The sequence below is a fragment of the Enhydra lutris genome, unplaced genomic scaffold, assembly GCF_002288905.1.
Source record: "Enhydra lutris kenyoni isolate GAN:26980312 unplaced genomic scaffold, ASM228890v2 scaffoldscaffold14, whole genome shotgun sequence".
Lineage (NCBI taxonomy): Eukaryota > Metazoa > Chordata > Mammalia > Carnivora > Mustelidae > Enhydra > Enhydra lutris.
In genome coordinates, this window is record NW_019154098.1 from 1,809,512 (window position 1) to 1,830,041 (window position 20,530).

At 61.2% G+C, this 20,530-nt stretch overlaps 1 protein-coding gene across 1 annotated transcript in view; it reads left to right on the forward strand.

The window, feature by feature from the left end:
• The first annotated feature begins 5,019 nt into the window (after window positions 1-5,019).
• The window catches only part of LOC111146752 (t-SNARE domain containing 1), a 55,524-nt gene continuing 40,013 nt past the window's right edge, over window positions 5,020-20,530 (forward strand). Inside the window, exons 1-3 of the mRNA XM_022502434.1 lie at window positions 5,020-5,107; window positions 11,218-11,367; window positions 12,394-12,888. Coding sequence (XP_022358142.1) covers window positions 5,020-5,107; window positions 11,218-11,367; window positions 12,394-12,888 — 733 coding nt within the window. The remainder of the gene's footprint in view (window positions 5,108-11,217; window positions 11,368-12,393; window positions 12,889-20,530) is intronic.

Sequence of the window (20,530 nt, forward strand, 5' to 3'; positions counted from 1 at the left end):
GGTGGGACTGAGGCAGGGTGCTTGGGGTGAAGGTCCACATGATGGCGTGTCACCCCTCCTCGTCTGTGCCCAGCTGGAGCACGAGGCCCCCGAGGGCACTATGTGATGCTGATTTTGCTGTCTCTCCTTCACGGTGCAGGTAAGGTCCACTGGACCAAGGCCGAGATGAACTGATTCATTCCTCACTCTGGTCCCCTAAGGGCCGGGCAGCGCCTATGTTACGGATGAGAAACGGACCCCCCGGGAAGGACTTGCTTTCCATCTTTGGGGTTCCCTTCAGCTTGCGGAAAGCAGGGTCTGTTCTAGGGCACCCCAGTCTAGAAAATACTGTTCCGTGTCTGCTGCCTGGAGGCTCAGCCGTAGTCTCCGGAGTTCAGTGCCTCCAAGCGCCCCAGCCCGAGGGAGAAAAGCTTCAGGCAGGGGCGTGTCCTGCTTGGGAGCCCGTCTGGGGCAGAAGCGGCCCTGTCTCAGCGCTGGCCCCGGAGTCCAGGTCACTGGAGCCCAGCCTAGAGCTGTATCCGGGTGCTCCCTCCTGACCAGGTCCAGTGACGTCCTGCTGTCCGTCTGACCTCCTCCTGGGTCAAGGGGCTTTGTCCTGGGGGCAGGGCCATGTTGCTGGGGCGTTCCCTGGCACCTTCGCTTCCTCTGCTGCCCAAAGAGCAGGATTTGGGCGGCGCCAGGACAGATGGCCCCCTCCAGGCTGCTGTTGGCAGGGGGCGCGGGGAGGTGGCCGGGGAAGAGTCTGGCGCCAGTCTCGGGGGCACAGGGCCGGAGGAGGCTGGCAGGCCTGGCTCAAGGAAGCTGCACAGTGGGAGGCCTCCTTGGGAGCTGACCTTGTTCCTGTGGCCTCTGGCCCACGGCTCTGGGGCGGTCCAGGGCTATTCCTGGGCACTGCAGCCCGGTGGCATCTGTCCCGTCCTCCGGCTGGGCTCTGATGCAGCTTCCGCCCAGCCGGGCCACCAGTGGCCCCAACTTCCTTTGTCCAGCTGCCCCCTCCCTTCTCATCTGGCTCTGCCTGCTGCCCGCCCTCGTCCATGGGGGAGCTGGGCCGTGAACTGGCTGTGGCTGGGTGGGCGGGAGCGGCGTGGAGGAAGCGACTGGCACAGCCCAGGCACGGGGCACCTGGGGAGCCTGGGGGCGAGCCTGTGGCCCCTTGCTGTCTGCTGGTGCCGGGCCCCCCAGGGGCTCAGGGCGCCGAGTGGCCGGCTGGGCTGGGCGCTGGCATTTCGTGTTTCTGTTCCCCAAGTTGGGGTGCCTCTCCGTGGCTCGGGCCGTGGGCCACCTCCATCCCCCACACAGCGTGGACATGTGCTCCGGGCACAGCATAATGGATCGCAAGTCAGACGCGTGGCGGCTGGAAGTCTTTTCTCCTTCCTGCCTCCATAGACCAGCCACTCATTGCCGTTCCCGTGCCCGGACACCGCTGAGGGCAGCCGCCTTGGCCGCTCTGTCCCTTTCTTCTGCCCTCCTGTGCTGGGTGCATGGAGACCTCTTGGGCTGCGAGAGTCCCTAGCGCTGTGCACCCGGCCTCTGTCACTTCCTGCTGTCTGTCCTGGTCACTGTGGTGTGCGTGCTGCCCTCCCGTCCTCCCAGAGCTATGCCGCACGTCTCCCTTCAAAGCCGGGTGGCCAGCTCCTTCCTGCTTCTGCGCGGACGTGACTTGAGCTGCTTCCTCGGGGGGCTACCAGACCCGCCCCGTCCGGGTTCTTGCCATGCCCCCCAGGTCCCTGCGCCCTCCTGTTGGAGCCCTCATCACGGGACACTCTGGCTGACTCCCAACTAACGTTCATGTCCCCAAGGCCAGGACCAGGCCACCGCGTTCACACTGGACACGGTGGACACAGGGTGTATCTGCCTAGTTGTGCCCCGGCTTCCCAGGTGCCCGCCTGGGCTCCTCGTAGCCCCTCCAGGACAACACGGCCACTCTGGGGCCGCCCTGCAGACATCTGAGGAAGGTGCTGGGTCCCCGCCTGGGCAAGCCGGTCAAGGCAGACATCCCCGCAGCCCGCTGCTCTGTTTCCAGACTCCTCTTTCTGGATGATGGTCTCACTGGAATCTTAGAATGAAGCTTTGGTGTGTCAAGATGAATCACATCTCAAGTTTGGAGGAAAAATGAGCCCTAAGCGGTCGTTTGACACAAAGCAGCCGTTCCTTTTTCCTTCCCCAGAGTTAGCTGCTCCTGAGCCCGCAGATCTCTGGATGGCAGGTGCCGCCCTCGGTCCCGTGCTCCGTCGCTGCTGCTGCCCACCTGGCGTGTCGGAGTGCAGGGTGAGGACTGACGTGTGCGTTCATGCACACGCTCGCACACATGCGCTTGCACACGTGCTCACGCACACACGCACGTGCTCTCGCGCACACACGCTTGCTCACACGTGCTCACGCGTACACGCACGTGCAGACCCGCACACACACAGCGGCTGAGCCCACGTGTACCCACATGCTGGAGCACTTGCACACGCACACCCGAGCACACGCACGTTTGTCCGCTGCCCCTCGCTCCCCCCGGGACCCCTCCGGGCTGCACGTCCCGTGGCAGGTGGAGGCTTTCCCTAACTACATAGCTGCTGGGGCCGGATCTCGTGGTGAACCTGGATCGGCCTCCCTTCCCGCTCACTGCGTTTCCCTGGAGCCTGGTCGTGTCCCAATGCCACCGTCTTCCCTCTCTCCACGAGGGAGTCTCTCTGGAACCTTCTGCCACTCCGCCAGCCAGTCTCTCTCCCAGCTTGGGCACAGCGTCTGCCCAGGGACCTCCCCTTGCTCCTGCTGCAGGCAGTCCCAGCTGTTCCTGGATCACTGTGCTGGGCGGGGCACGGCCTGCGTCTTCTCCTGGAAGGACAGAGAAGGGCCCGATCCCTGTCTGGAAGCGTCTTCTGTGCCACTTGGGGCCGCCGAGGTTTTGGGTGCTGTCTTTATGGGCCGTGTGCCCCGCAGGGCAGGCCCCTCCCAGCACTCCGCTCCATGGCCATGAGCTCTGGGTCGTGCGTCCCCTTCCCCGGGCGTGTTTGTGTCCCCACGGTTGCTGTCCCCCGGACGTGGGAGCACAGTTGGTCCTGGCCTGTCTTTCCTTCCACTCCCTCGGTGGCTTCCCCCACGCCGTCCCAGCCCCCTTCCACTGAGCTCAGCACTTCTGCGCCCGCCATGCCCTTGCTCAGAGCCTGGGTGTTTGTTTTCTGGGCGCCGACAGCGGCCTGCTGGGAGTTGGGCAGCGCCTCCTGTCTCTCGGGATGGGGGCGAGGGGCCGTGCAGTGAGATCATGGGCACCAGGGTCGCCCTGCCGGATCACAAGCCCTTCTCTGCTGGCCGCCGGCCGCATGGCCTTGGGTGCCCTATCCCTCGTGCCTCAGTGTCCTCGTCTGCACGTGAGGCAGCAGCGGGGCCTCCTTTCAGTCTTTGTGCGGACGGAGTGTGAGCCTGTGTAAGGCGTGTGGGGACGTGCGGGCCTGTGCCTGGGGCTCTGGGTGCCTGCTGCGTGCTTACCCCTTTACGCCGTCCTTCCCGGGACTGCTTTCTCCACATTGCGTCCCCACAAGTCCCGGGCTCCGTCTCCACATCTGACGTGTTCCCGGTGCGGCCCAGGCTGTCATGCACCGGCGAGCGGGCGGGTGCCTGGGACCCGTGGGAAGGAAAACCACGTGCTTTCCCCAGGGGTCCCCAGAGTGTGCAGACTCTGGGCATCCCTGGGGGTCCCCGAGTCCCTGTCGGGTCCGCAGCAGGCCCTGCAGACAACTCCCCTCTGTGCGGCCAGATTCTGTCCTACGCTCGGGCCAGGGTCGCGTCACAGCTGACCGGAAGCAGGCGTGAGAACCAGCCCGTCTGTCGAGCCGCTGAGAGAGTCGCCAAGAATCAGACGCTCTGGCTCTTCTCACCAAATGGTTTTGTCCGGGAGAATGCGGCTCTGTTCCGTAAAGACGTCAGTTTAACGTGTAATGGGTTTCTTGTCACTTTGAAGCAGAGTAATAAATATATCTTAAAAACTTCTTTTTAATTTCTCACGCAGTAAACGTTGGCAGATGTTACCCACGTAAGCCATAGCTCTCGGGGGTTCTGGGTGAGTCCTAGCTGTGGGGGTGCAGGCTCCCACCGACCCCAGGGACTTGGGCCTGCTTCTCGCCGCCCCCGAGCTCACCTGGGTCCTGCTGAGTGGAACCGCGGCTTGCGGGTGCGGAGAGCCCCGCCCGGCCCGCTGGGAGCGCTGCGGGAGCCTCGTGGCGTCGGGAACGTGTGGCCTGTCAGGCAGACGCTGGGCGAGTCCGTGTGCTCCCAGTGGCCCCCGTGCAGACACCCAGAAAACCAGTGACTCTGGAGAGCCCCAGGGGCCCTTGTCACGCTGGAGACGTCCCATCCCTGCCATCCCGGAGCCTCAGTTCCCTGGAGGAGGCGATCCGGTGGGTGGGATGCTGAGCCATCTCCTGCAGGGATGGCTGGAGTCGTGCTCAGGCACCGAGACAGGCGGTGGTTTCTGAGTGCCCGCCATCAGTGTGTGTCACTCTCTCTGTACGGCCGGCCTGGGGGGCAGGTCCTCTCATTACCCTGGCTTTGTGGATGAGGACCCTGAGGCCGGGGACGGTCAGTGTCTTGTCCCAGCTCTGTAGGGACTGTGTCAAGGTGGTTTCAGCCCTGGCAGCCTGTCCCTGGCCGTCTGCTGTCTTGTGTGGCTCAGAAGGACTGAGCTGGAGCTGGAGGGGGGCAGGAGCAGGGGGCCCTGGGGCTCTGCTTGGGACCACCACAGTCTTTGAGAAGTTATTCCCAGTGCCTGTCCCCATATGGGACAGTGGGACAAGGGGGCACCTTGAAGGGGCTCAGTGGGGCCACTGCCTGGGCCCAGGAGGAGCCCAGCTGAGCTGAGCTGAGGGCCTGGGGCTGCCTGGGGTGAGGAGGAAGTGGGGCGGGCTGGCGGGCGGGGCGGGCAGGGGCCCCAGTGCTCCCTGAACCTGAGCACTAACTCCTCTCCTCCCTCCCGACCCGGGTTTTGTCTCCTCCAGCTCTGCTCTGCGGGAGGGCCCTGCTCTCGATGAGAAGATGTCCTACGGATCCATCGCTGGCAGTGGTGGCCTGGGGAGACATGGCCCTTTCGGGGGACCCTCCAGACAAGGCTATCAACCCCTAGGTAATGACAGCGGCTCACAGTGCTGGCGGCGGGTGGGGGGGCAGGTGGCAGTAGGCGGGTCTCTGCTGTCGTGATGGCAGCAGGGGTAGGTGGGTTCTTTCTCACTCATGTTGCCTGTGGCTAGGGGTGGGTGACCCCGGGCTTGGCTGCCTTGGGGTTGCGAGTGCTGGGTTGGCTCAGCAGCACGGGAGGCTTTTCTGGGTGCGGCTGCCCTGCCGAGGGGGCAGACTTGGTGTCTGCCGTCCTCCTGGCACCAAGCCAGCACTCCGTGGGGGCACCGAGCTGCTCTAGAGGTGCCCGGGGGCTTGGCCACTGGCACAGTGGATGGACGGCCTGGCCTGGTCTCCCTAATGACCATGTGGTGCGGGCCTTAATTTTGCAAATACAGAGGAGGAAACCGAGGCTCGTGGGGCCGGGGAGGCACCGCGCTTCTGGCACAGGGCAGAGTAGCACTAAGTTGCCTGCCCTCTCCAGATGCCCTTGCCCTGAGGGCCATGTTGCGGGCTTCCTTGCTGTTCTCTTGGGCTTAGCTGACCTGGCTCTGTGTCCCCACACCACACCTTGCTGGCTTTGCACGTCTCAGAACTTTGTTTATGGAACCCCGGGATTTGTCTTATCGGCCGTTTGCTGGTTTGGCTCCTGAGTCCCCGAGGCCGTGAGTCGCTGTTCCCTTCTGTTTTCCTGCTCCGTGGCTGCATGGCACCCATTCTGGTCCACTTGTGAGGGCCACTGAGCGTGTGTGGCCCGTGGCAGTATGGGGGGCTGTTGGCACTGCCTGGGCTGCCCTTGGCGCCCCGGGCTCACCCGCGGAGTGGGGGCCGGTGTTGGAGGGTGAACGTGTGCAGCCCGAGGGCCGGCGTGGTCTCCTCGGGCTTTCATCTGCATTTCTGTGGCGACTGCTGGCGTGGACCCATTTGTCCTCCAGCGGACTCTCATTTGCCATCATTTTACTGACTTGCCAGGTTTCCTTATGTGCTCTGGAAGAGAAATCCTTGTCCGCTCACCCTGTGTCTCTCCAGTTGGCTTCTCGGTGTGGCACCTGCTGGGGAGTGTGTGTTCCTGGGGAGCAGAGTTCTCCTTCGTGGCTCACTCGAGCCCCTCTCTTCTGACTGGTCTGTGACTGTCTGGTGTGATGAGTCCTACACGCGATGACCCTGGTGTCTCGTGAACTCTCCTTGGATGCTGATGGGACTGTTGTCCGTCTGTGGGCCTGTCCTCGCTGTCACCGGGCTTTGATCTTTGTTTGTGGGGTGGCGTGCGGGGAGGGCGGAACCATGACCCCATATTTCTCTCTCTCAACCATACGTGGTCCTGGGACTGTTTATTCAAAGTGCCGTCCCCTTCCTACAGACCCGCAGAGTCAGAGCTCTTTGATGAAGGGCGTTTCTGTGTAGGTTCTCCTGGTCAGTGTTTCCCTTCCTGTGCAAAATTCTGCCTTAATTTTCAGAGTTAGGGTTTCTGATGTCTTTCACAGCAAGTGGCTCTACTTGTTTTCCCTTGGACATGTCTTGGGTGTTGGGCCCTTTGCTCAGACACACGTTTCAGAATCCCCTCATCAGGCTTGGAGTTTGGGCTGCAGCTGCTGTGCGTCCGCGGCGTGAATGTGGCGAGGACCGGCGTCCGTGCTGTCCATGGGCTCCCAGTCCACGAGCACGTGTGTCTCTTTCTCAAATCTTCTGTCATGGTTTTCAGTAAAGTTTTATAACTTTCGTTATAAAGACTTTATATATCCTTTATTAAGTTTTACAAAAAACCGGCCACATTTTGCTATTAGAAGAGGTACCACTCTGAGCATTACACGTTCCAAATCTTCGTGGCTGGTACATGTATGTGGCGACTGGTTTTTTTGAAAAAGCTTAGTCCAGAGATTTTGATTTTTAAATGCCTTGTTTTTAAACTTCCGAAATATGGACAGTTTCCAACACGGGGAAGCAGACATGATGAGGCAGCGGTCCCCAGTGCTGCCCCCTCTACCTCATCCAGAGTCTGCGGTGGCCGGTCCGGCTGTTGTGACCTCGGGCAGCCGTCGTGTCATTCCGTGGCAAGTCCCAGATGCAGTACGCTTCCCGTCGACCTGTGCCTGTGCCCCCGCAGGGGAGGGGCTCTGTGTGCGCATAACCACAGCGTCCTGCGCACCCGGGCATCTCTGAGGGCTTGGTGGCTCCGTGGCGCGTGGCAGGGCCGTGGAAGACCCACGTGCAGCAGTCGACTGACCGGCTTTTCAAGTCTCTCTGACGCTCGAGATTCCCCTCCAGTGTTTTGAAGTTTGTTTCTCTTTCCGTAGAAGTTAATTTCTGGAAGGAACCACGGTCTTCCTGGGGAGTGTCATTGGTTTTTGTCGCTGGCTTTATGTTGTGCCGTTTTGCTGAGCTCCTGTCGACTGTAAGAATTTGGGGACTCTCTGGTGTTGTGTTTGGACGGGGTCGTGTGTAAGTAGCAGCATTTCTTTCCTCCCCCAACGTGTCCGTTCTTCTCTCCGCCTTTCCGAGCTGCCCAGAGCCTCTGTGACGCTGGGCGACGTGGTGCTCCTGTCCCATGTGGCGTCTGGAAGAATGGGACTGCACGTTCCTGAAGTGTTTCTGGGGTTTTGCTCTGAAACTGTCCAGGCTTATAAAACCGCGTTTCCCTCGCGGCGAGCTGTTTACTAGCACTTCTCCTGTTGCCAACGCCGTCGGGCTCTCCATTTCTTCTTGGGTCAGTTTTGCTAAACTGCGTTTTCTGAGACACGTCTGCTTCACTAAAATGCTCGGATTTATTGAAATTGACTGTGGACAGTAGCCACTGGTGCTGATGGGGCAGCCCTGTGGTGTGGCCGCGGGCCCGGCCGGGCTCTGCCTGCCCCGCTCTGCTGCTCCTGCCTGAGCACAGGCGGTCGCGAAGGCTGAGGGCTGCGCACGGCCCACCGTTGTGGTGCCGCTGTTTTGTTAACGTCCCGGTACCCGCCTCACATCCTCTGTTTTATTTCTCAAAGGGCTCACTTGACTTTCCCTATTTCCTTTTTTTTATAATCAGTGTTGATTGAGGCTTGGCCGTTACCAGTCTCCCCGAGGAACTGAGTCCGGGATTCTTCTACTGTGTGGTTGCTCTCCGCTCACACTTGTATCGCGTCTTCCTTCTGTCTTTGAGTTGATGCTGTTTTATTCTTCTGACTCCTAAGTTGGATGTTTATTTGACATCATTCATCCTCAATTTTTGTTCTTCTGTAGTAAAAACTCTTGAGGTTGTAGGTGTGCGGGTGGTCACTGCGTTAGCTGTCAGACGCTCAGAGGTGTGCAGCGTTTTTAAATTAAAGTTCGGTTGTGTTTTTTATTTCCATTATGATCTGTTTTTTGACTCAGGAATTATTTGTTATTTATTTATTTATTTTACTGCTTTTCCCCCCTCGGATTTATTTAGAACCGTAGTTCATTGTTTCCAACCGTGTTTTTTTTTTTTTCCTAGCTGTTTCTTAAAAACGAGGTCTACTTAATTGCATTTTCGTCAGGAAAGGACCTACGTGGTCCTGGTTTGTTGACCGTCGTCGAGGCCCAGCTGTGGCTGGCACCCCACCCTCTCCTCTGTGGGGGACATGGGAAGGCTCTCGCGGTTGGGCTGGTGCCCCAGGCAGGATGCTGGGGCCACGCGGAGACCCCGTCTGTGCAGGCGCCACTGCCATCACTCGGGACCTGCCGTGTGCCAAGCACCGCAGGGCACACGTGAGCCTGCGGGTGATTACGCGGAGTTTGGGGTGACCCCTTGGGGTAGGATCACGGCAAAAACACAGCAAAAAGCCAACTGGCAGATTACTATACGTAAAGAACTCACATAAATCAATGGAAACCCTAAAAATATTCCTCCAAGTGGGCCAGCCCTGTGAAGAGAGAGGAAAGCCGACCGAGCCTACCCGCTGCCCAGACAGACGGGTGTGAAGGTGGCCGTGTGCCCGTGGAGCCGGTCCGCTCTGGAGGAGAGGGCGTGGGGGTCGGCTGCTCCCGGACCCTGCCGCCGCCCCTTCCCGGGCTGGGCCCTGCTTCCTCCTGCGCCACTAGGATGTCATAAAGGTGGTGTGGGCCGAGAACGCGGGCGTGCGGTCACCACTGTGCTGAGGGAGGCAGCTGTGACGTGGGCGTCAGCTAGAGCTGGAGAAGGTCGCTAGGTGCTTCTGTGCATGTCGGGACACAGTGACAGGTGCGCGGAATGGAGGAAAGTGAAGCTGTGTCTGCAGTCTTCTGATTGTGCGAGACCCCGCCCCTGTGGTCACAGTGTCCACCTCCGCAAACGGTTTTTATCGTTTCTTTCTAATTGTCTGTTTGAACTTTCCCCCATAACTGTGTGTATTCTAATAATCAAGAATGTTGCCTTAGCCCCTCACCCCAAAGTTTAAGGGACATGTGATTCTGGAGGGTGGACCGGACCGGCCCCTTTACAGGTGTCTGGACCACATGGGGTAACCAGGAGGAGGTGGGCAGGGCCTGGGCTTCCGTGACAGCATGTCAGCACGGGGAGGTCATCGCATGGTGATGTGGGCAGTGACGTGGGCCACCGCCAGCTGGTCCCCTTTCTCTCTGCTCCCCACAGGAGGGGCTCTGGGGGCTCCAAAGCAGATGGTGACCCTGGTCACCAGGTGCCTGGACAGCTGTGCCTCTTCTCGCACTGGTCTAGGCAAGTTCCCGGGCCTGCAGGAGAGCCTGGCGGCGGCTGTCTGGAGGGAAGACCCATCCCACAGGCTCCCCACCAAGCCCTTCAGGAAGAGGGCAAGTGACAGGATTTGCCCTGATTTGCCCTGTTGGGAGATGGTCCCTGTCCTGAGGGCTCATGGTCAGACCCTCAGTCCCACAGAGACATCTGGACATAGGGCCTCTGCCATGGCCTCTCTCTCCCAGGCTGTGACTGTCCAGGTCTGTGCCTGCCTCCCCGGATGTCTAGGAGAGCTCTTGTCGTCGGAGTCCGAAACCCACTTTACTCTAGTTGGCTGTGGTGTGGGGACCTCCCTCCCCAATAAGCTGGCTGGCCGCCCTGCCCTTCCTTCTCCCCCATGTTTGGCCGGGAGCCCCGTTGGCTGCCTGTGCACTTTGGGTCCCTGCCGTCTGCAGGCAGAGGATGGCCGAGGTGGCCTTTCGAGGCCTCTCCCCCCCCACTTGGGGCCCAGGGGGGATCACTTGGGGCAGTCCTTCTGTCCCTGTCATGCAGTGCATGAGCTGGACGGGTGTCCTTTGCTCTCCGTTCTTGTGGGAGACGCGAGTCCAAGGTCTTTTCCGAGAAGCAGCTGCCTGGGTCCGGCTGGGACAGGCCATGTTCCCTGGGCTTCAGGGCCGTTATGGGTGTGCTCGGGCAGCTCAGCCGCGACCTCCTAGAGCTCGCTCTGCAGAAACTGCCCTCCAGAGAGCTCCAGAGCAAACGAGGGCACCCAGATGGCCCGGGGCCACGGGCCGAAAGGCACGTCTTTCAGAGGTGGTGAGATGTTTTTATGAGGTGTGTCTTATGGTTGACAAATTCTGGCAAAACGGGTCTAGGACGTGTTTCTGAATCAATGAGAATGTCCTTGGGGTCCGACCCTATGCGGGCTGTTCGGGGGTGCGCATGGGGAGGAGGCCGACCTGTGCTGGCCCCACTGCCCCTCAGCCCTGCAGCTGAGGGTCAGGAAGGACGAGTTTTTGTTTGTGCTTTCACTCTCACGTGCTCTGGAACGGTGTTTTCTAAACAGGATTGTGCCGTGGTGATTTCACATCGTCGCCAAAATCCCGACGTCCTTACCCCCTGGTTTTGTGTTTGTTGTCGCTGACAGGTGACACCCGTGGAAGGCTTGGTCTGGTCTGCAGGCCACACCCACAGCCCTGCTCTCGGGGACTTTGTCCTTGTCTGGGCCTTTAAGAATGATCATGGTTTCGAGACTGGGAACATTTAAAGTCCTGGATTTGCCGCTGGTCTTCAGCCAAAGCGGCTGTTGCACAAGGTGTGGCCGTCTGGGAGGGTTTCTTGGAAGAGGTTGGCCCGAGTGGAGCTTCTCGGCGTGGATGCTTGGAGGGCTCAGGGCACCTGCTGTCCTGTGTGGGGCCTTGCTTTGCCAGCAGCACGCTGAGCTGCTCTGTGAGCAGGCGGGGTGTAACTGTGATGTCCCTTGCTGTCTGTAGAGTGCGCTAAATGTTGGACCGAGTACGGAATCCGCCATTTCCCCTGCCCGTCGCCAGAGAGCAGCCCGCAGGACCCCTGTGTGGGCAAGGATGGGGAAGGTGATCTGGGGTCGGCGGGCACGCCCAGAGGCCCAAGGGCCAGGAAGCGAGGTACTTCCACTTGGGTGCTGGGTGTGGGGGGTCCTGGGAAAGGCCACCCGGAGATGCCAGGTGCTGGGGGAGGGCTGGCGGGCAGGAGCTGGGTGTGTCAGCTGGAGGGGGCGCACAGGCATGTGGAGCAAGGGGCAAGTTGCAGCACGGATTCTGGGTGGCCTGCCTCTCACCCCCACTCACCTTCCCCTCCCCCAAGGACGGCAGACGGCGTGATGTGGCTGGGTCAGCGGTGGGAGAGCGGTTGTGTGATGGCTGGTGCTTGTAAGGGCCCCCTGGGCTCCAGGGAGGAGGCTCAGCCTGTGGGGCGAGTTCATGCGGCCCCTTCACTCCAGAGCCCGGCTGCTGCTCTCAGGGGGAGGGGGTGAGGGAGCGTCAGGGTCCTTGACATGTGCATTAGGGAGGGGAGGATGTGTGGGCCTCTGAGGAGGTGGTCTTTCAGTTGATAGGGGTCTGGGGGAGACAGGCTGCCCTCTGAGTGCTCCCCAGGGGCTCACATGTCCCTCGGTCCTCAGGGGCTCTCAGTGTCGGGGGCTCCCTCTTTCCTTGCAACTGGGAGATGCTTGCTCTCATGGGGGCTGCCTCTTCTGCCCTTATAGAGGGTCCCCCTGCCCCCTGGCAGGCACAGGCTGGCTGCTGACGAGGGCCCCCAGTGGACAGAGGCCTGCAGGCTGGGTGCCGTGTGCCTGCCCAGCCCAGGGACCCCCAGGAGCACAGGAGAGGGGGTCTGTGGGGGCACAGAGGGAGTGGAGGCCGCGGCCACGGCGACGTGCCTGCCCTCCTGCTCCTGTCGTCCACTTGCTGTGCGCTCACGGCTCGGCAGGAAGGTGGGTGGTTTTCGAGGCAGTCTCAGGGCTGGGACTCGGACCCGGGCCTCTGGACACCCCGCAGGGAGCAGGTGGTGCTGGGTGCAGGCAGCCATGCCTGAAGCCGAAGCCACAGAGGAGGCGGCGGCGTCCTGGGAGCCACGGCTGCCACCCCCACCAGCCCCTGGCCTTAAACACCCACCTTTTGGTGCCTTTCCAGGGCCAGGGGTCACCCCTGAAGGCAGTGGGACGCCGGAGCCGCCCTCACCACCCGCTGCTGGCCCAAGGAGGGACTCCTCGGGCGGCATCCACAGCCGGCTGGCGGGGCCCAGCGCCACGCGCGCTAAGAAGAGGAAGCCTAACTTCCGCCCGCAGGAGACGGAGGTCCTGGTGTCCAAGGTCAGCAAGCACCACCAGCTGCTGTTCGGCACGGGGCTGCTGAAGGCCGAGCCGGCCCACCGGTACCGCGTGTGGAGCCGCATCCTGCAGGCCGTGAACGCGCTGGGCTACTGCCGCCGCGACCTCGTGGACCTCAAGCACAAGTGGCGGGACCTGCGCGCCGTCGTGCGGCGTAAGCTGGCTGAACTCCGGCGTGCGGCCGCCGGCCCTGGGGGGCCCCAGGCCCTGGCCCTCACGCCCGTGGAGCAGGCGGTGGCCAAGACCTTCTCCTGCCAGGCCCTGTGCCCCGAGGGCTTCGGCCCGGAGCCGCCCCGAGGTGAGTCGCTTGTCCGGGCCGGCCGGCGGGCAGGAAGCAGAGACCCGCCGTGGCTGCTCCACGTCCCTCCGCCCGGGGGCTTCCCGCCGCCGCTCTTGGGGCGGTTCCCGCTCCTTGGCGCCTGCACTCGCGTGGCCGCGCGGGGACATCAAGGCGCGGCGGCTGCGCTTTCCTCCCCTGGGCTTTGCCTCTGCCGGCTTGAGCCCGGCTGTGGGGTGGGGACCTGGGCGCCCACAGGACGCGGATGTCTGCTTCCTGCCTCTGGACTGGCACCTGCGGGAAGAAACGCGTTTTCTCGTGCGGTCCCACTGCGCGCTCACACCTGAGATACGAGCTTTCCAGGGCCATGGTTCCTCCGCCTTGTCCCCCATGCCCTGAAGTTTGTCGCCTCTGCCCCGCTCCAGCCTGGCTGCTACCCTGTCCGCTGAGTGAGTGACCAGGTGGCAGAGCTGTGGACTGGAGGGCCAGGCTCTGTTGCTGGCTTAACCTGCGGGACAGGCCTCCATCTAGGCTGGGCCAGCCCTGCGGTGTCAGGATGGGCAGGTGGGTGGCTTTGGGGGCAGGTCGCCCTGGAGCCCATGAGGTCCTTCCATGGCTGTTTTCCAGGGAGAGTTTCTCTGCGGGCTGTGACTTCTCCTCATCCGGCCCGGTGGGTCAGGGGGGTCGATGGACATCAGCCCGGTGTCCAAGAGCCCAGCGGACTGGGTCCCAGACCGGTGCCTGCCACATGGACATGCGCGGTCCCTGTGGGGCCCACGGGGCACAGAGATGTGTGGGGGCAGCTGCAGCCACGGGCAGGGAGCAGGGAGGATACAGGCTGAGCCCAGATTCTGGCAGTTAGGGCCGGGGAGGGAGGTGGGCCTGTCCTTTGTGCGTGCTTCCTGGGTCGTAGGTGGGTGCCGGTGTTAGGTTCTGACGACCGTTTCTCCTTCCTCACCTAGTCTTTGACTTTGAACCAGGGCTGGAAAATACACCTGGGGCATCAAGAACAAAGCAGGAGCAAGCCCCCAGCTCCTGGCCCGCATGGCTTTGCGATTGCTTTCCAGACGTTTCCTCCTCATGAGGCCCTGGAGGGTCAGCCTGCCCTCGCAGGGGAGGGCCGTTGACTGTAGTTTCAGGAGCTGTTGAGCGCCGTGGGGTGCTACCCTGTTATGGGCCCCGGTGCGTGTGCTGCTGCTCACTGGGGATCCCCTGCAGCCTGCCCACACGTGGATCTGGCCCCACGCCCCCAGGCAGCAGCGCCTGTGCACTGGGGTGCTGGGGCGCCGCGGTGCTGGGTTTCACCCAGGCCTGTCTGCTCAGCAGCTGGGAGGTCTCCTGACTTCCCTTGCTCATCCCACGTCTGGGGCTCTGTATCGCACTTGGCCTTCTCCTGCCCAGCCCTGCCACCAGCCGTTCGTCACACCCGGGAGCCGCTGCGGTGGGGCAGAGCCTGCCGTCCGCTTGGCGCATGCGGCAGGGCAGGTGGGGCCATGTTGGGTTCCCGGGGGTCTCTGTGCTCCTACCCCCTCCTCCGGTATCACTGGTGGGGCTGCTGCGGCAGCTGCCTGGGGGCCCGGAAGAGGAAGGGCAGGGGCTGGAGCTGACGCGGAGCCGGGCCCCTTGGTTCTGGAAGGCTTTGGCAAGTGTGTGCCGGTGGCCTCAGGTCCCCTTCCTGCCGCGGGCAGATGGTGCCGCGCACCTGCCCAGAGATGCCACTGGGGCAGGAACCCTGATTTGGTGGTTCAGCCGCGTCCCATCATCTCTGCTCACAGTAGAAGCAGCGGGCGGGGAAGAGGACTCCCGGAGAAAAGCTGGATAAGTTCATCCGATTTTCCTTTTTTTATTTTACTCTATCCGCGCCGCAGGTGGGGCCTGGGACCCGGCTTCACAGAGAGGAGCTCGTGAGCATGCGGCGCGTCCACGTGTGAGGTGTGCCCCGGGCGCACCCCCACCGGCTCCCCCACTACTGGTTCCCCCGGCGCGGAGTTTGGCGAGGCCCTCCCCTTGCCCGCCCCGGCCCAGGGCAGCTGCTGGCTTGCTTTGTGCCGCCACGGCGTGGGCCTCTGTGGACCTGCGGGCACAGGGACTCCAGGGTCGGGGTCCGGTGGCGTGTCCTCTCGTCGCTCAGGACTGGGCGTCTCCCAGTCTGTGTCCCGTCGCCTCGATGCACATTTCCGTGCTGGGTGGCTTTTGGCTGAGTGAGGGTCCGCGATCGCTCTCCCCTGCCGCGGCAGACGCTGTCACTCTTTTGGGCGCTGGGCAGACAACGCTTCAGTGTCCCCGAAGCCACCAGACTGGTTTCTGAAGCGCCGTCTTGCTCCATCCCCACAGCAGCCCCGCGTGCTCCTGCCGTGGGTGTGACTTCGGCCGGTGCCCGGCGGTGCGGGTAGGGCTGTCGCTGTAGCGGGAGCCCGCCCGTCCCTGGTGGGGACGCCCGTGTGCTCGTGGGCCGTGCGTGCGTCTCCCCTGCGGTGGTCGGCGCTTGCCTCGGGCTCGGACCTGCTCCCGCCCGTCCTGGCTCCTGGGTTCCGGGGTCGTGGGACAGCAGCTGCGTTGTAGACCGTCTGGCGGGCTCTGGGCTGCCTTTGCTTTCCTTGATGGTCTTTTTGAAGCGTTTTAGGTTTTGATGTTATCAGTGTTTTCTTTTGGGCTTTCTGCTCTTTGTACTGCACCTACAAAGTTCTCACCTGCTCCCAAGTCCCAGGAGTATTGTTTTTTGAAGGTTTTTTTTTTTTTGAGACTTTATTCTTTTGAGGGGGGGGGAGAGCACGGGGGGGGGGGGGGGCCGATGAAGAAGCAGACTCCAGCTGAGCAGGGAGCCCGACGCGGGGCTCGCTCCCGGGACCCCGAGGTCACGAGCCGAGCTAAAGGCAGACGCTTGACTGACTGAGCCACCCGGGTGCCCTGTGTTTTGAAGTTTTAGCTTTTGTGTCTGACTGACATGTGCGGAGTTATCGTGAGTTTTGTTGCTTTGGGACTGGGGATCGGCGGACATCCAGCTGTCGGCCGCCGCTGCTTGAAGAGACCGAGTCACCTTGACGCGTCACGACGCCACTGGGGGGTCGACCTGTTCCTGGCGATCTGGGTCCCTGCTTCTCGCAATGCCCGGCCGCCTTGCCTCTCAGTAACTGCAGAGCAGGTCTTGAGGCGGGCGGGGAATTGGTTTCTCCGCCTCTGTTTCCTGAGAGAATTTGTGTAGAATTGATACTATTCTTCCCTGAACTCTGGCAGAATTCACCGGGGAAGCCTCTGAGCTGGTATTTCATTGTGGGAAGATCAGAAACTGCAGTTTCTTCAGCGTCACAGCGTCACGTGATCGCTACAGTGTCACCACGTCGCGTGTCGCGTGTCGCGTGTCGCGTGTCCAGTGCTAGGTGTCCGGTGCTGCCTGGCCTTCTGCTGCGTCTTATAAGACCTTCGGTCATTGGTGTTTTCATGGGACCTACGCGCTGCGTCGAGGCTGTGACGTTCGCTGCGCGCTCTCGTCTGCGGGACTCCCCGCGTGGCGCTGGCGTGCCTGTCCGCTCGGCACGGAGGCTGCCTGTCCCACGGCTGACGTTTCTAATTGTGTTTTCTCTGTTTCGTACTTGACCGGTCCGATTGCACGTCCATCCATTTTATTGACTGTTTCAAAGGACCAGATTTCGATTTCGTCAATCTTCTCTGTTTATCCAATGTTGAGTTAACTGATTTTTGCTCATCTTTGTTATTTCCTTCCTTTTCCTCCCTCTGGGGTTAACGTGCTTCTGGCTTCTGTTGGATCGTTGACTGGAGCCCTTTTTCTTTCCTAATGTGAGTGTTTTTGCGGTAAGTTTTCCTCTGCGCGTTGCTTCACTTAAACAGTTTTGCACATACTCTGTTTTCGTTCATCCATTTAAAATATTTTCTGATTCCTTTGTATTTTTTTCTCTAAAGAGTGGTTGTTCAGAAGCATGTTAAGTTTTCAGATAAGTCTTTCTGTTCCCAGATGTCTGTCTGTCTGACTTCTAGCTTAATTCCCTTGTGCTCGGAGACTGTTGTGTGCTGTCAGCCGCCGTGTTGTCTGAAATACAGCCTATCCTGGTGTACGTGCTGCGCGTTTGACGAGAGCGTATCTGGCTTCTGTTGGGTGGAGCGTCCTGTAAACGTCACTTGGGTCCAGTCGATCGACGGTGTTGCTCAAGTCTTGGTCTCCTCACGGATGTTCCGTCTGCCGCCCCGCGTGCTGCCCGCAGGGGGACGACTGTCCCTGGAACTGCGCATTTGTCTGTTCCTCCGTTCAGTCCCGTCCGTCTCTGCTTCAGACATTCTCACGCTGCGGTATTGGGACCGCGCCCGCCTGGGACTGGTGTGTCGTCTTCATCAGCTGACCCCTTTGTCGCCGTGAAAACCTTCCTATGTCTCTGCTCGTGTGCGTGGTTCTGAATTCTCCGTGCTGGCATCGCCGCTCCAGCTTTCTCAGGATCGCGGTCTTACAAAATGTGTTTTCCAGCCCTCCGGCTTGGCCTTACTTCTGCTTGTACGTCCGAAGTGCTCTTCCTGTGCTCCGTGTCCGTGGAGTTTGCTCCTGACCCCGTCTCACCACCCTACCTCGACCGGAGCGGCTGCCTTGGTGCCGTCCTCGGGGGCTTTGCTGATGACGGGTTCCGTGGTCTGCGCCCGCAGCGTGGCCGCCGGTGGCCACACGTGGACTGTGCTCGAGCGCGAGCTTAAAGCCAGCGTGCTGCCGTCTTGGTGTTTGCTCTCCGGATTGCCCTTTCTTCTCCTTTCTGGCTTCGGTTGCGTTTTGGAGGAACTGCGTGTTTATTCCGTTTTGGCCCCGGCTCGTGGCTCATCAGCGATACCTGCCCGCTCTGTGTTTTAGTGGCCGCTTCGGAGTCTGGCGTCCGCCGAGCTGCTGCCTGTGTGTGCCCTCAGGTCCCGCTTGGTCACTTTGCGTGTGACGCGGGAGGCTCATGCGGCCGACCCCTGCCGCCCTTCGGAACGGCGTCTTGTTCCTGCCTTCACCTTAGTAATCCGTGTTCTCTGAGATAATCTCAAATGAGACACGGTGTCTTTTTTCTCTGCCCTCACGCCCGCCCTCCCACACTCTGGCTTCTCATGTAGACCCTGTTTCCTTTTACCATTTCTTTTGACCTGAGAGATTTTGTTTAACGCTTCCTGGGCTGCACATCCGGCCCGGACGGAGTCTCTCAGCCTTTTTGTCTAAAAGAAGTCTTTCTTTTTCTTCTATTTTTGGAATATATTTCCGCCGGGTATAAAATTCTGGTTGAAAGATTTTTTCCTTCTTTTGGCACTTTGCCCTGTCGCCGTGGCGTGTTTGGGCAAAGCGCTCCCCGTGTCTCGGTCCCTGGTGGCGGGCATGCTCCTCCGGCCCCTTCGGAAGTGTCCTTGTCACCACAGTTTTGATGTCTCCCACGGTTTTGACTGCTGTGCCTTGGGGTCTGAATTTTTAGTATTTATTCTGTTTGGGACTTTATGAAATTCTTCATGGAACTCTCAATTTTTAATTGCGTAAAGTTTCGGTACTTGTGGTCCTTATTTCTTGAACTTCTCCCAGTTTGTTGCCTGCCTGTGGCTCCTCCTGTGGCTCTGCAGGTGCTGGGCTGCTGGGTGTCGCCTTGAGGTCCCCTGTGGCTCAGCCGCTGTGCTGCCCTCGAATCCAGTCCCCTGTGCCCTGCACGCTGTCTGCCGCCGACCCTGGGCAGGGGAGGCGCACGGCGGTGTCCTCTGCGGGGTCTGCAGAAGTGCCCCTGCGACTTTTCCGCGTCTCCGGTCCCTCCTTGCCGGGTGGACGCGCCCGTGTCCTTCAGCGCTGTTGCAACGGGGAGGAGTGATTTTCTCTACTACTGGTGTCGTCTCTGTTGTTTCCGCGTCTGATTCTCTGTTGGCAGATTTTTCTTACGGTTAAGGGCCCTGTATGTGCTCCTGCTGCTTTGTGTGTCCTGGAAGTTCTGTGAGTTTTGAGTGCTTTTGTGTTGGGTTTGGTTGTCTCACTCGAGGAGGATTAGATTTTGGTTCTGGGGCAGTGGACTTGTGGGTCACTGTGCTGTCTCAGGGCATTTCTGAAGCAGCCATCACACTGAGGCTGACTTTACCCGCTGCTCCGGAGGTGTGGCCCGGGTGGTCACTGCCGGATGCCGCGGGGCCCAGAACTCCTGTCCTCCTGGGAGACTTCCCTGACGCACACCGACCGTGCTGGGGAAGGAGGCGGCCTGCAGCTCCCTCGTAACCCCTGTGCCCTGCGCCCAAGGGGTGTCCTTCCCTGTGGAGGCACAGACATGTCTTTGGCCGGAAACCAGGGGACCAGGTCTGCCTCAGTCTCCCCTCTGTCTCCTCAGGCCCGTGGTGTGGCCTTGCTCAGGGAGATGGGCGGGGTGGTGCTCTCCTGGGGCTGTGCTGGAGCTTGTCCAGGATCAGAACGTCGTTTCCCGTCTTTCATGCAGTTTTAGCTGTTTTCAGGGGGCGGTGATCCTGGGCCCCATTCCCTTATGACAAATGCTGCTCTGCATTGTGTTTCTGGGAGAAGCTGGCTGATTTTTTTAGGTCTTAATTTCTGGATTTCGTCGGCTGGCATGTACCTCTGAGCCGAGAGTCGCCCCGTGTTGCTGACCTATGCTGATCACAGTGACCTCTTTGCGTCTTCCCTTGCCCGTTTCTCCTCTGTGTTTCCCGTGCTGGTGGCTGGCCCCCTTCCCACCCCAGTCACGCCTATGGGACATCTGGGTCCAAGGGGCATGATGTCCTCCCTGTCCCCCCGCTCCTGCAAGTTCAGCCTCCCACAGCCCTGCCACCTCTTCCCTGAGGCCCGGACCCCATCATCCTGCCCTCACCTGGCCTGGACCCTAGGCCTGCGTCAGTCCCCTGGGCGGCATGCGGCGGCCCTGCTGCTGTCGCGCGGTCACCGTCTCGCTGCCTGCCCTGTCTGACGGGTGGGCCCCTGGGTGTGGGGGCTGGGTGCACAGTCCCTGTGAGCCTGTCCCCCCCACCCCCCAGCAGCCCCAGCAGCGTGTTTGGGGCCGTAGGCCTCTGTCCCCTGTGCTGCTGTGTCCGTGTCACAGTAAAGAAGAGGTTAAGCCTCAGTCTCCCCGTGCCACTACCAGGGGAGCCCTCCAGCTGCGGCTCTGCCCTTGCCCGTGTTGGCCAAGGCCCGAGGTCATGCTCCATGGGATCCCAGCGGGGAAGAGGTGCGAGAGGCCGACCCGGGCCAGCAGCTTCCTTGTAAGAACACAAGGGGAAACTGCTCTTGGACGCTCTAACTCCAGGCTGAGGACTGTCCCATGGGCCCTTTTGGCTGCCAGGGGGTGTCCGAGCTGCGTGGCTGGGTGCGAGGACCGAGGGGAGCCTGGCTCCTAGGGAACGGGCCTCAGCCGGCATTCCTGGGTGTGCTCTGGTGGGATAGAAGCCCCCAGGCCTCCCCCGGACCTCCGTGGGGGCGGAAGGCTGTCTGGGCACTGGGCTGGGACGTGTGCACCCCCCACGCCCCGTGGGTCTGCCGCAGTTCCCAAGGCAGCCCGCTGACAGCCCCCTCCCCTTCCCGCCATGCTTTCCAGGCGTGCCCACGGCATCTTTAGTGCGCCCCAGTCCCCCTGGGGCTGGTGGCGTGGTGTCGGAGACTGCCAGTGCACCCACGGCCGCTGTGCAGGTGGCCTTCCAGGCTGCTCGCAGGCCCCAGCTCCCT